The 14,110-nt window shown below is 40.5% G+C and overlaps 1 protein-coding gene across 2 annotated transcripts in view; it reads left to right on the top strand.

The window, feature by feature from the left end:
• Positions 1-14,110, top strand: part of Ino80 (INO80 complex ATPase subunit) — a 142,931-nt gene that overhangs the window by 17,944 nt on the left and 110,877 nt on the right. For both annotated transcript variants that reach the window (XM_008846782.2, XM_008846783.3), the window contains exons 2-7: positions 2,971-3,156; positions 4,342-4,511; positions 4,605-4,672; positions 7,854-8,024; positions 12,058-12,178; positions 13,216-13,430. In XM_008846782.2, the coding sequence (XP_008845004.1) occupies positions 3,014-3,156; positions 4,342-4,511; positions 4,605-4,672; positions 7,854-8,024; positions 12,058-12,178; positions 13,216-13,430 (888 nt within the window). In that variant the 5' untranslated portion in view covers positions 2,971-3,013. The remainder of the gene's footprint in view (positions 1-2,970; positions 3,157-4,341; positions 4,512-4,604; positions 4,673-7,853; positions 8,025-12,057; positions 12,179-13,215; positions 13,431-14,110) is intronic.

Below are 14,110 nucleotides of genomic sequence, written 5' to 3'. Positions count from 1 at the left end.
TCTTTTCTTTAGTCTTGGAGAAGAATAGGGAGTACTTTTAGTGCTGTGGCTGTAAATTGCATCCCAATCTGAGCTAGGTAGGAGAGTATACCAGGGATCTTCTGAAGTGTTTCAATATTTTCTGGTTTGAGCCTTCCATTTTCTTTTTTTTTTTTTTTGAGACAGGATCTCCCTGTAGCTCTAGCTCGGCTAGAACTTGCTATGTAGACCAGATTGGCCTCGAACTCAGAGAGATCCGCCTGCCTCTGCCTCCCTAGTGCTAGGACTAAAGGTGTGTGCCACCTCTCCCGGCTTAGAGCCTTTCATTTTCCTAGCTGAGAAATTCCTACCTTTGCCTCACGCTTGCAAAGATAGGTTCTCCTGTTTTTTTGGTTTTTTTTTGAAGAAACTTTTATCATTTTAACTTTACCTTTAAATTTCATTCTTCTGTTTTGTTTTTGTCTATAGCTTGATGTAGGAATTGAAGTTTATTTTTTCCCATGTAAATCTCCCATTTATTCCAGCATAATTTGCGTCAAAAACTTTCATTTCCTTGTTTTCTTGTTTTAGTGTCTTTGTCAGGAATTCTTGTAGCTAAGTATAGGTTCCTTTTTGTAGTCTGGTCAATTTCCTACAATGTAATACCATCTAATTACTATAACTTAGTCTTGAATCAGGTGTATAAAATCATCTCTGTTCTTTTCAAACATTTTATGCCCTTTTGTATTTCCATATAAATTTAAACTTTATAGTGTGTGTATGTGGGGTGTGTGTGTGTGTGTGTGTGTGTGTGTGTGCGCGCGCCGTGAGACATGTGGAGGCCAGAGGACAACTTAAAGGAGTCAGCTCTCTCCTTACACCATGTCGGTTCTAAGGGAATCAAACTCAGGTCATCAGATTTGGTGACAAGTGCCCTTACCTACTGAGCCATCTCATCAACCTCAAGGGCAGAATCTTATGTAGCTCTGGATGGCCTCAAATTCACTATATAGCTGAGGATGACCTTAAACTTTTCCTGATCCTCCTGCCCCTATCTCCCAAGTACTAGGATTACAGATGTGCACCAACAGGTCTGACTGCTCTTTTTTTTTTTTTTTTTGGTCTTTTTGAGACAGAGTCTTCCTGTAGCCCCAGCTGTCCTGGAACTCGCTATGTAGACCAGGCAGGCCTTGAACTCACAGAGATCCACCTGCCTCTGCCTCTGCCTCCCGAGTGCATTTGCACCAGCACACACTCATGCACCCATACATACAAAAGAATTGATGATTGTTTTAGATGCAGCTTGGGTTCTTTATGGAAAGAAAACCTTTATCTCACCTCCCTGATATTTAAAAACTTGTTGAAAGAAATTTTTATGAAGGATTGCTTGAAAGGTAATCTGTGATTTTCCTGTCCTTGCTGTAGAGGATGGGTAATGAATGATTGAACCCATTATGCTTCTTTGCTTTTGTATATTTTGTTGTTAAATCGTATGTCCAAGATGGATCTAGAGGACTCTGGTCATTAACTACAAATTGTGTTCGTATGGTACATATCAGAACTATAATTTCAAAGCCTCAATAGTTGAGACTTCATAAAAATTAATGTAGTTTACTATAAAATATCAGAACCACGAGCTATAAATAACTTGCCCATATGGTAAGTAGAACTTAAGATCATATGTGTGCCATGCTTAAAAGTATTACTAGTAATGTTGCAGTGAAAGCCAGGTATGGTTCCATGCCTATAATATTAGCAATAGGGAAACTGGGGCAGGAGGATTTTTAAGTTAGAGGCCTGCCTGAGCAACTTAAGACTCTGCCTCAAAAAGAGGGAATGTAGTTGAGTTAGAGCTCTTGCTGAACATGTGCAAAGAAGTTGAGAGAATAGTCTTCGTGGTAGATATTCTAAAAATTTCATTGCATATTTCATTTTGTTTTTGAAAGAGTTTATTTCTTGTTCAAACAGTCCTCCTTTTTCTCTGAAACAGGGTTTTACTCTGTTGTTCATTCTGGCCTGGAACTCACTGTGTAGCCCAGGAAGCTCATGGCAGTCCTCCTGCTTCAGTCCCCTGAGTGCTTGGATTGTAGGCATGAGACACTGCCTGGCTTAGTAAGACAAATCTTAATAAAGTAATTGTTATTATTATTTTGATTTATTTGTTTTTATTTTATGTGTATGAGTGTTTGCCTGCATCAAGTGCACCTGTATTGTGCAATGCCTGCAGAAGCCAGAAGAGAGCATTGGATCCCCTGGAACTGGAGTTCCAGACAGTTGTTAGCTACCTTGTGGGTGCTGGGACCCAGGCCCAGGTTCTCTGCAAGAGCAGCAAGTCCTCAACTGCTGAGCCATCTCTCCAGCTCCTTGCTTCCCTCTATTCCTTCTTTCTGGTGGTTTCTCTTTTTTTCCTTCCTTTGCTCTCCTCACCCCTTCTTACCTCCCTTCCTTTCTTCCACCCCTCTTCTCTTCCGCCCTTCTGCCTTTCCTCTATCCCTCCTTGCTTCCCTCCTTTCTTCCTTCTTCCTTCCTTTCCTTTTTCAGTGACCCTCCTGCCCAGCCTCTCAAGTACTATGATTATAGGTGTCTGTCACCTGTATGTTTGACTCATGACATTGGAAAAAAGAGATTGTAAATACCCTGGAGATTATATATATCTATATATCTATATCTCCCTATAAGTAGAAAAGTAAAGTGATGTCACGAACAAGTACTTCCCTCTGCTAGGTGCACAGTAGTGAGCTCCTCATGTGGGTAGGTTTTTAATTCATGCTTGTAATTATAGGAGGAACAGGAAGTGAGTATACAACCTACGATACTGTTTCAAAAAGGCATATCATAAATTTTCATTGCAGTTTCCCTGTTTTGCCTTTGCATTAGAAAGTAGTTTCTAATGAACTTCCTATAGTTTGCTTTCTTGTGTTCTAGATGGATTGATTTCTGTTTATGTTGAGGACAATAAGGTGAAAGGGAAGTTGAAGACTCCTTTTTATACTACTTACTTTCATTCTGCAGCTGTGCAGTTGGAGGTCCTCGTGCATGAAGACAGATTTGTTCTATGGCCTCGGAGTTGGGTGCCGGGGACGATGGCAGCTGCACTGAGCTGGCAAAGCCCCTCTATCTTCAGTACCTGGAGAGGGCCCTGCGATTGGACCATTTTCTGCGACAAACATCAGCCATCTTCAACAGGAATATTTCTAGGTATGCTATTTCATCTCTGCAACAATGTTTTTTATCACATGTCTGATTCTTCTCATCTGTTTGGTTTTAAAGTTAAACTGTTGTATGACTTTTACATATTTTCTTTAAAATAAAATAGCTAATTTTTTCAAAGATTCAGTTTATAAGTATCCAGTTACACTGACCTTATATTTTATATGATAGAATCTCTTTAAAAATTTTTTTTAAGCTGGTATGGTCGTGCATGCCTTTAGTCCCAGCCTTTGGGAGGCAGAGGCAGGGGGATCTCTGTAAGATGGAAGCTAGCCTGGTCTACATAGCTAGCTCCAGGCCAGCTGGGGCTACAGGGAGACCTTGCCTCAAAAAAAAATATTAAAAAAAAAATTTATTTTATGTGTATGAGTGTATTGCCTGCATGTGTGTTTTTTTTTTTTTTTAATTCATTATTTTTATTTTTTATGTGTATGCATGTATTGCCTGCATGGAGGTAAGTGCACCTGTGTCGTGCAGTGCCCAAGGAGGTCAGAAGAGGCTGTTGGATCCCCTGGGACTGGAGTTATGGACAGTTGTTAGCTGCCATGTGGATGCTGGGATTCGAACCTGGGTCTTCTACAAAAACGAGTGTTCTTAACCGTTGAGCCATCTCTCCAGCCCTGCCTGCATGTGTTTAAGTGCACCTGTGTGATGCAGTGCCTGTAGAAGTCAGAAGAAGGCGTTGAATTCCCGTGGAATTGGAGTTATTGAAGGTTGTTAGCTGCCATGTGGATGATGGGAATTGAACCCGGGTCCTCTGTAAGAGCAGTCAGTACTTTTAACCACCGAACCATCTCTCCATCCCAATGATAAAGTCTTTTTTTTTTTTTTTTTTTTTTTGGTCTTTTTGAAACAGGGTCTCCCGGTAGCCCCAACTGACCTGGAACTCACTATGTAGACCAGGTTGGCTTCGAACTCACAGAGATCCGCCTGCCTTTGCCTTCCAAGTGCTGGGATTAAAGGCATGCGCCATCATGCCCTGCACGATGAAGTCTTATATAGCCCATGTTGGCCTTCAACTTAGTATGTAGCAGCAAATGACCTGAACTCCTGATTCTTCTGCCTCCACCTCCCAAGTCCTGGGATATAGGCATGTGCCATCATACCTGATTAAAATTGCAGTATTTTCTTGGGTAAACTGTGATTATGGACTTACCATTCTTCATTTTATAGTGATGACAGTGAAGATGGGCTGGATGACAATAATCCCTTATTGCCCCAGTCTGGGGATCCCTTAATACAAGTAAAAGAAGAACCTCCAGATTCATTGCTTGGTGAAACTTCTGGAGCAAGCAGTTCTGGATTATTAAACCCATACTCTCTGAATGGAGTCCTGCAGTCAGGTCAGTGTGGAGTGGGTGCTCTCTTCCAACTATTGGCTCTCTGGGGGCAGTCATCCTTTCATTTTTTTTTTATTCTTATGTTTCTTTATCCAGAATCAAAATCTGACAAGGGGAATTTATATAACTTCTCTAAGTTGAAGAAAAGCAGAAAGTGGCTAAAGGTAAGAGATAAGATAGAATGTTTCCAGTCCAAATACCTACTGAAATTACCACAGAGGGAACATTATGAATTCATTGTGGCATATTGGCAGATATTTTTCCAGATACCATTCTTTCATGCTGGATTTGGTTTTGTGAAGCGAATTCAGTGAGGTAATTTTAGCAGATTTTTACTGAGTATGAGACACAGGGAAAGAGGAATACAGAAATCGATCAGATGAGATCCTTATTTTATTGGCATTTACTTGTAGTCAGGAATGTAATTTACTTTCCGTGAATTCTTGAGTGGTTGGTTAATTCATTCAACAAATGTTCCTTGAGTACGTCTGTGTGCCAGGTACCAGTCTTAAGTAGACAAGTCACCTGCTCTGTGGAATTTATGTTCTAAATGAGGGAGGCAGTGTGTAAAGAAGTATATAGCTACAACTTCTTTGAAGGTAGATTTCAACAGATTCTCAGTGATCAGAGTGAATCATGCGAATGTTAAGGTAAGGGCCTTTGATCAGATGAAACAACTGCAAAAATTATGAGAAGAAAAGCAACTTTGAAATCTGGGGAGAAGGAAAGGCTAGTGTAGCTGGAGCACAGCAAATGAGGGTGACAGTAGACAGTCTGATGATGTAGGGCATTTGTATACCAGGTTAGAGAGTTTGTGTTTTAATTACAGTCATGAGCATTTGGAGTATTTAGAAGCAGTAAAATGGCATCTTATTTATACTACTATGAAGGGCCAAACTGAATTGAGGATAGAATTTCTTCCAATAAAATGGTTTCTCACTTTGCATGTGCAAATAAATAAATAGATAGATAGAAGGATGGATAGATAAGAAATAATAATAAAAACGCTACTTGTTTTGGGCTGGAGAGATGGCTTAGTGGTTAAGAGAACCTGCTCTTCCAGAGGGCTAGAGTTCAGTTCCAAGCACCCAGTGCCAAGGGGATCTGATGCCCTCTTCTGGAATCCATGGGCATGCACATATGTGGTACATGCACACACAAATGAAAATCTAAAAAAAAAACATAATTGTCGCTTGGCTTTGTTGTGCATGCCTTTAGTCCCAGCACTAGGAGGCAGAGGCAGACTGATCTCTGTTGAGTTCAGGGCCAGCCTGGTTTACATAGTGGGTTCCAGGCCACTGGGGCTACAGAAAGACCGTGTCTCAAAAAGACCCCCAAAAAATTGTTTTACCATTTTATACTTTTGCTATGATGAGCTCAAAATGGTATAAATCCTTTAATTTTACCACCATGTTCTTTAAAAGAGTCATGTTTAAAGTCTTTTAACATGTCAGGGAGATATCAGGCAGTTAGAAATGCTAGAAAACTATGCTTAGCCATCACATTTTTAAAAATTGAGATATAAGTCACTGGTCATACAGTTCAGCTTTCCAAATGTGATTTAATAGTTTTTAATATGTTTACACACTTGTTCTTGGCTGTTTTCACTGTTTAGTTTCAGAACATTTCATCATTCTAAACTGAAGCCTTATGCTCATTAGCAGCAATCCTCGTTTTCTGATCCCCTTAGTCCCTGTGGCCACTAATCTGTGTTGTTTCCCTGTTGATTTGCCCATTTTGGAAGTTTCATATAAATTGATTGAATCATAGTATATGGGTTTTTGTTGTGGCTGACTTTTCTCAGTTGTTGTAATCTTTTCATTCAAGGTTTATGATGTTGTAGCACATATTAGAACTTCCATTTCTTGCCAGGCATGGTGGCACACACCTTTAATCCAGCAGAGGCAGGTGGATCTCCGTGAGTTCAAGGCCAGCCTGGTCTACATAGTGCGTTCCAGGCCAGCTGAGGCTATAGGGAGACCCTGTCTCAAAAAGCCCCCCCCCACCCCCCGAACTCACAGAGATCCGCCTGCCTCTGCCTCCCGAGTGCTGGGATTAAAGGCATGTGCTACCATGCCCGGCTTGAACTTCATTTCTTTTTAAAAAATACTTTATTTTTATTTTTTGTGTATGAGTGTAACAACTACATGTATGTAAGTGCATCTCACATGCCCACGGAGGTCAGAAGAGGATGGTGAATCCCTTGAAGTTACAGATGGTTGTTAGCTGACATGTGAGTGCTGGTATTCAAACCCAGGTCCTTTCTAAGAGCAGCCAGTGATCTTAACCACTGAGCCATCTCTCCAGCACCAGAACTTCATTTCTTTTTGAGGCTTAATCCAAATGTACCACATTTTGTTTATCCTTTCATCTGTTGCTGGATATTTGGGTTGTTTTTGCCCTTTCTAGCTGTTGTAGTTTGCTTTTTATTTTGTGTGTATGAGTATATTGTCTGTATGTAAATGCACCCATGTCATGCAGTGCCCTTGGAGGTTAGAGAAGACATTAAATTTCCCTGCAACTGGAGGTACAGATGGTTGTAACACTGACTGCCCTTGCAGAGGATCTGGGTTTGGTTCCCATGTGGCTGGGAACCAAACCTGGGAAACCCAGGTCTTCTGCAAGAGCAGTGTTCTTAACTGTTGAACCATCTAGGTGCCCCCCCCCCCCCGAACTTGATGTATAAACCAGGTTAGTCCTCCTGCCTCTGCCTCTCGAGTGCTGGGACCGAAGGCATGTGTCACCATGCCCAGCTTTAATTAATTTTTTATGTGTGTAAGTGGTTTGTCTGTATCTATGTAAGTTCACCATGTGTATGCAATTCCTCAGAGGCCAGAAGAACTGGAGTTATAGGTAGTTGTTAGCTGACATGTGGGTGCTGGGAACTGAACCCATGCCCTTTGGGAGAGCCAGTACTCTTAACTACTGAACCGTTTCTCTTCCCCTCTGCCTTTTTTTTCCCCTTTCTTTCTCTCCTTTTCTTTCTTGAGACAGGGTCTCATTGTGTAGCCCTGGTGGTCTGGAATTCCCTATGTGGACCCTGCTGGCTTTGAACTGTCTAGCCTCTGTCTCCGAAATACTACGATTAAAGTGTGCCACCATACCCATTTGCTTTTTCTTTGTATTCCCTTCTTTATTTCTACACCCTAATATTTTGTTTGCCTTGGTGTAGTCAACATTTGGCTTTTTTGGTTAAATTGATGGACAATAGTAATTCAAGAGAACCTGAAGTGGCTACACTCCCCCTGGTGAGCTCATTGTTCTAGGATCCCGGGAAAGATGTTTGGATTAAAATGAAATTGCTTCACAGCAAAAGTTGTATTTCAATGTTCACCCCTTTTCTAGAGCATTCTTTTAAGTGATGAGTCCAGTGAGGCAGATTCTCAGAGTGAAGATGATGGTGATGATGATGATGATGATGAAGAACTCAATCTCAGCAGAGAAGAACTTCACAACATGCTTCGATTACACAAATATAAGAAACTTCATCAAAATAAATACAGTAAAGATAAGGAGGTGAGAGCTGCAAGAGAATTCACAACTTCTTGCTGGGCAGTTACTCACTCTGGTTTATGGTCATTAAAGATACATGATTTTAGCTTTATATATAAGCAGTAATTGTTGATACCTTTATTGTGATAGGATTCATATAGCAAAAATCCAGCTTTTAAAAATCTGTAATTGGGGGTTGGGGATTTAGCTCAGTGGTAGAGCACTTAAGGCCCTGGGTTCGATCCTCAGCTCTGAAAAAGAAAAAAAATATCTGTAATTGGGTGGGATTTTCTAGTATATTTGTCATGTTGGGTTATCATTGCTGTCTCAATTCTAGACCATTTTAGTCATTCTAGAAAGAACTTTTACCCCTTAGCTTTTGCCTCATTCTATTTTCTCCCTTAGTGCTTGGCAACCACCATTCTACCTTTCATTGACATATTTATTTATTTATTTATTTATTTATTTATTTATTTATTTATTTGTATGTTTGAGACTGGGTATCATGTAGCCCAGGATGACCTTGAACTTCTTTCCTTTTTTGGTCATTTGGACACAGGGTCTCCCTGTAGCTCCAGCTGGCCTGGAACTCACTAGGTAGACCAGGCTGGCCTTGAACTCACAGAGATCTACCTGCCTCTGCCTCCTGGTGACTAAAGGCGTGCACAACCAAGCAGGGCTGACCTTGAATTTCTTACTCCCCTGTCTGTTTTCTAATTGCTGGCATGTGCTGCCACACCCAATTATGGTTGGTTGTTTTGTTTTGGCTAGTATTAGATATTGAACCTAGGGATGCATGCAAGCATTTATTCATGCATGTGCCCATTCTGGACATTTCATAGCAATGGAATCAGATAATAGGGTTCTTTGTCTCTAACTTTTCTTGCTTAGTGCAGTGTTTTTAAAGTTCATTTATATTGTAGCATGTATTACTACTTATTTGTTTTATTGCCAGTTGTCCATTTTATTTATACTGCATTGTATTTTTCTCTTCTTCAGTTGATGAACTGATTTGAGTTATTTCCATTTTTAGCACTTCTGTATAATCTGCTGTGAAGATTTGTATAGGTTTTTGTATGGGTGTATGTTTTCATTTTTCTTTATCATATACTTAGAGAAGTTGCTGGGTCATGTGATAACTATCGTTAATCTTTTAAGGATCTGCTAGAATAATTACAGTCTAATGATTACTTACCGTGCAGTTGTCTTTTGAAAGTATTCTATCTAGGAAAAATTTTTCTTCACAGATTAATAGACTAGTAGTTTTTTAAAAAATAAATGTTTCTTTTTATGTGTATGAGTAGTTTGCCTGCATGTATATAAGTGCACCTGTATTTTGCAGTGCCTGTGGAGGCCAAAAGAGGGCATCTGATCCCCTGGAACTGGTTGTTAGCTGCCATGTGGGTGCTGGGAACTGAACCCAGCTCCTCTGCAAGAGCAGCCACTGCTCTTAATTGCTGAGCCATCTCTCCAACGAAGTAACCATTATTTGACCACTGTTACCAAAGCATTCTGATTTTTGCCAGAAGTATTAAGTCTGTTGTACATAATAAGCAATGGAATATTGCTAACAATTTTCCAACAGTATTTAAGGTTGAAAATTAGTTTGGAGGGCCTTGAATAGTATCTTTTTAAATTTAGAAACCTTGGGAATGATAAACAGTGGGATATCTGACAAATTTGATTCAGATAATGTTCTTGAAATCTGATACCAAGACACTTGTTACTCCATGTATTTACTGTTTTTTTTCTTTTTTAAAAAAATATTTTCTTATCTTTATTTTATGTGTATGAGTATATTGCTTATATTAATGTAAGTGCATCCATGTCATTCAGTGCCCACAGAGGTCAGGATCAGGTGTCGTATTACCTGGAGCTGGAGTTAGAGGAGTTCTTAGCCATCATGTGGGTGTTGGGAATCAACCTGGGTTCTCTGGAAGAGCAGCCAGTGTTCCTAACCACTGAGCCGTCTGTCCAGCCCACTTCTTTTCCTTTTTCTTTTTTTTGAGACAGATGTTCCTGTCTCTAAGGCTGGCCTCGAGCTCATGGTAGTTAACCTGCCTCAGCCTCCCATGTGTTGGGTTATAGGTGTGATCCTCAATTTTTCAAATTAAAGTAAGACATACAGGATTTTAAGTGTATAGCATGCTCATTTAGTTTGACTTTTATTATTATTATTTTATTATGTTCTTTTATGTGTATGTATGTATTGCCTGCATGTAGGTAAGTGCTCCCGTGTCATGCAGTGCCTGCGGAGGACAGAAGAGACTCTCAGATCCCCTGGAACTGGAGTTGCAGTTGTTAACTGCCATGTGGGTGCTGGGATTCAAACCTGGTTTTCTGCAAGAACCTTCAGTGTTCTTATCTGCTGAGCCATCTCTCCAGCCCCTTAGTTTGACCTTTGACAGAGGACCTTGTCACAGTCTTCCATGTTATTTCTGCCATCCTAGTTTTAGTCTTTGAACAGTTCAGAATAAAGATTCAACACTGAACTGTACTATTTTTATTTATGTTCATACTTATGCATTAGCAATAGGGGAATAAAGTTAATCTGGGATTTGGGAGTCAGTTGAAATGAAATGTTTGAAAGGATTTACTGTTACCTGAATGGACAAATAAAATTATTCATATTTTAGAATTCCAGAATTACAGTGTGTTAATGATAACAGACTATTTTGGTAGAAATAGAGGACTTGAAAATTGAGAGAACTGAAAGGAGTCTGGTAACTGTTTGAAGGAGCCAGACATGGTGGCATGTGCCTGTTACCCCAGGCCTCCAGAGGAAGGCAAGAGGATCATCTCTATAAGTTTGAAACAACTGGTCTACATAGTGAGTTTCAGGCCAGGAAGAGTTACATAGTGAGGCTCTTATCTTCATAAACTAAACGAATACAAATAAAACAAAGCAAAGCAAAAGGGTATTTGAGGCAAATAGAAGAATAAGAGCCTGAATAACAAGCATCAAGTAAATACGATTTCCGTGTGTGTGTGTGTGTGTGTGTGTGTGTGTGTGTGTGTGTGTGTTTAATTTTGTGTGAGAGTACATGGCATATATGAATGTTAGAGGGCAGCTTTCTGTCTTTCTACCCTGTGGGTTCTGGGCATCGAATTCAGATTTTCAGGCATGTTGGGAAGTTACCGTCTTTACCTCCTGGTTCATCTCTCAAGCCCTTGATAAATTTCTAAAGGGAAACATTCCTTTTTTCTTTTTGGTCTTTTTGAGACAGGGTCTCCCTATAGCCCCAGCTGGCCTGGAACTTGCTGTGTATACCACACTGACCTCAGTCTCACAGATCTGCCTGCTTCTGCTTCCCACGTGTTGGGATTAAAGGCATATGCACCTTGCCCAGCATTTCTTTTTTTAAATAGTGTCTTATATAGCCCAGGCTCACCTAGGATTCCTGATCTCCCTTCCTTCTTCCACTTCCCAAATGCTGGAGAGTTACCAGTTTAAGTATAAACGTACTTTTTTTTTTTTTTTTGGTCTTTTTGAGACGGAGTCTCCCTGTAGCCCCAGCTAGCCTGGAACTCACTATATAGACCAGGCTGGACTTGGACTCACAGAGATCCACCTTCCTCTGCCCTCTGAGCACTGGAATGGAATTAAAGGAATGTACCACACGCCCAGCCTAGGACAATCTTTCTATAAGTAATTAACTTGATCCCAAATGTATATCATCTGTGCATGGGTGGTGCACATTTGTAATTCAGTACTTGGGAGGTGGAGGCAGAAAAATCAGGAGGAGTTCAAGGCTAGTATGGGCTACATGAGACCCTGTTTGAGGAAACAGAATAGGAAAAAAGGAGTAAAATTCAGAAGCCCAAAGGGTTTTCTTTTTCTGTTTTTTTTCCAGCAATCTGTCTTGTGTATAGCAGTTGAATCCATTTTGCTTTTAAGTTAAAGAAATTCTCTTTGATGTACTACATTCTTACTGGTCTGTGGGAAACAATATTTAGGAGCTATGATTTCCTCTGGCTCAGCTTTCTTTAATTAAGATGACTTCAAGTCTCTGCTATGGAACATAGACATGCCCATCACAGTCTTTGCCTGCTTCAGTTGCAGCAGTACCAGTACTACAGTGCAGGGCTGCTGTCCACATACGACCCTTTCTATGAGCAACAGCGTCACTTACTTGGACCTAAAAAAAAGAAATTCAAGGAAGACAAGAAGCTTAAAGGTGAGCATATTTACTCCATAGTTAGTTATTCTTTCTTGGTTTCAGAATAGTGAGTGTTGCATTTGGACTTAAAGTATAATGGAGAATTCATTTATCTGAAAAACCATAGTCTCTTTCTGATTAGTAACATTAACCTTATTTCACATTTGTATGATCATTTCTAGAATTAGAAAGATTTAAGAAGTAGTCTGTCTGCAAACCTGGAGTGGTGGAACATGCCTGTAATCCCAGTGCTTGAGGGGTGAAGGCAAAAGAATCAAGAGATGAAGGTCTTCCTCAACTACATAGAGAGTTTGAGTTTAGCTTGGGCTACATGACACCCTGTCTCACAACCCTGCCCCCCCAAAGAAAAAGAAAACTACAACTATAGGTTACTAGCCAAAGAAACCACCTCCTGATGAACCTCTGGAGTATTCACATGTTTGCCAGGAAATGTCTTCCTCTCATCCTCATCTCAGAAAACTAGGAAATGGGAAGACGAAGTTTTCAAGTATCTATGTAGGGCAGATTCAGTTTCCCTGAAGATAAGATACTCATCTACTCAATCTGTCTTATTAGCCTTCCTTTCTCTCTCTCATATGTTCCCTTTTTATCTACATTTTTTTCATTCTCTATTTCCCTTTCCAAGGTGAATTAAGTTTTTATTCCATTTATGATTTTTTTCTTTAAAATTAATGCATTTTTCCTATTTTTCTTTAGCTCTCTTACATTGCTACCAAATAGATTTCTGTTCTCTATCACTTGAGTTCAGTGATGCTTTATAAACCTTGCTGCTTTAGTGTTGAGTTCAAAAGTAATTTGGTTTTTGAATTTTATTCTATATTGTCTTTCATGTGAGCAGAGGGAATGGTCCCTTGTTCTTTTCACAGTAGTGATACCTTCCTTTTGGAATATCTATTGATCCATATAGATCATTGGCAGCCTCAGGCAGAATGAGGAAAGCATATGCAGGTTTTCTAGAGTGATGAGGATGCTCCCTGGTTCTCTCCTGTAGAAGGGAAGAAATGTAGCCTCATAAACATCTGTTTCCTTTGCAGCCAAGCTGAAAAAAGTAAAGAAAAAAAGACGAAGAGATGAAGAGCTTTCCTCTGAAGAATCCCCACGCCATCACCATCACCAGACCAAAGTCTTTGCCAAGTTTTCTCATGATGCACCTCCCCCTGGCACCAAGAAGAAACACTTATCCATTGAGCAGCTTAATGCCCGCCGCAGAAAAGTATGGCTCAGCATCGTGAAAAAGGAACTACCAAAGGTAGGTGAATAAGTGAATACCTTAATAAAGAATTTTTTTGGTTCATTCATTCATTCATTTTTGAGACAAGGTTTCCCTGTAGCCGTAGCTGGCCTGGATTTGCTAATGGAGACCAGGCTGGCCTCGAACTCACAGAGATCCGCCTGCCTCTGCCTCCCAAGTGCTGGGACTAAAGGCTTGCGCTACCACGCCCCGGCTCATTTATTTTTATTTTATTTGTATGAGTATTTTGCCTGCTACCATGTAAGTGTATTGTGTGTGTAGTATGCCTTCAGAGACCAGAAAGAGGTGTCAAATCCCCTGGAACTGGAGTTATGGATGGTTGGTAGACCCCGTGTGGGTGCTGGGAAATGAACCCATTTCCTCTGCAAGAGCAGGACTATGCTTTTAGGCTCTGAGCCATCTCCAGCCTATGAATGCCTTCTAACACAGGGCAGGTGGACAATGTTTTCTCTACACTCTTTTAAGGAACTGTGAGAGCTATTCTTTGTAGATAGTTCAGGAAGGAAAAACCAGACTTTTGGCTTTAAGAGTGGTGAGCAAGCCGGGTGTGGTGGCTTACACCTTTAATCCCAGCACTCGGGAAGCAGAGGCAGGCGGATCTCTGTGAGTTCAAGGCCACCCTGGTCTACATAGTGAGTTCCAGGCCAGCTGGGGCTACAGGGAGACCCTGTCTGAAA

This window comes from Nannospalax galili, unplaced genomic scaffold, assembly GCF_000622305.1.
Source record: "Nannospalax galili isolate Female #2095 unplaced genomic scaffold, S.galili_v1.0 scaffold342, whole genome shotgun sequence".
NCBI classification, from domain to species: domain Eukaryota; kingdom Metazoa; phylum Chordata; class Mammalia; order Rodentia; family Spalacidae; genus Nannospalax; species Nannospalax galili.
This window is presented reverse-complemented; position numbering and strand designations above follow the sequence as displayed.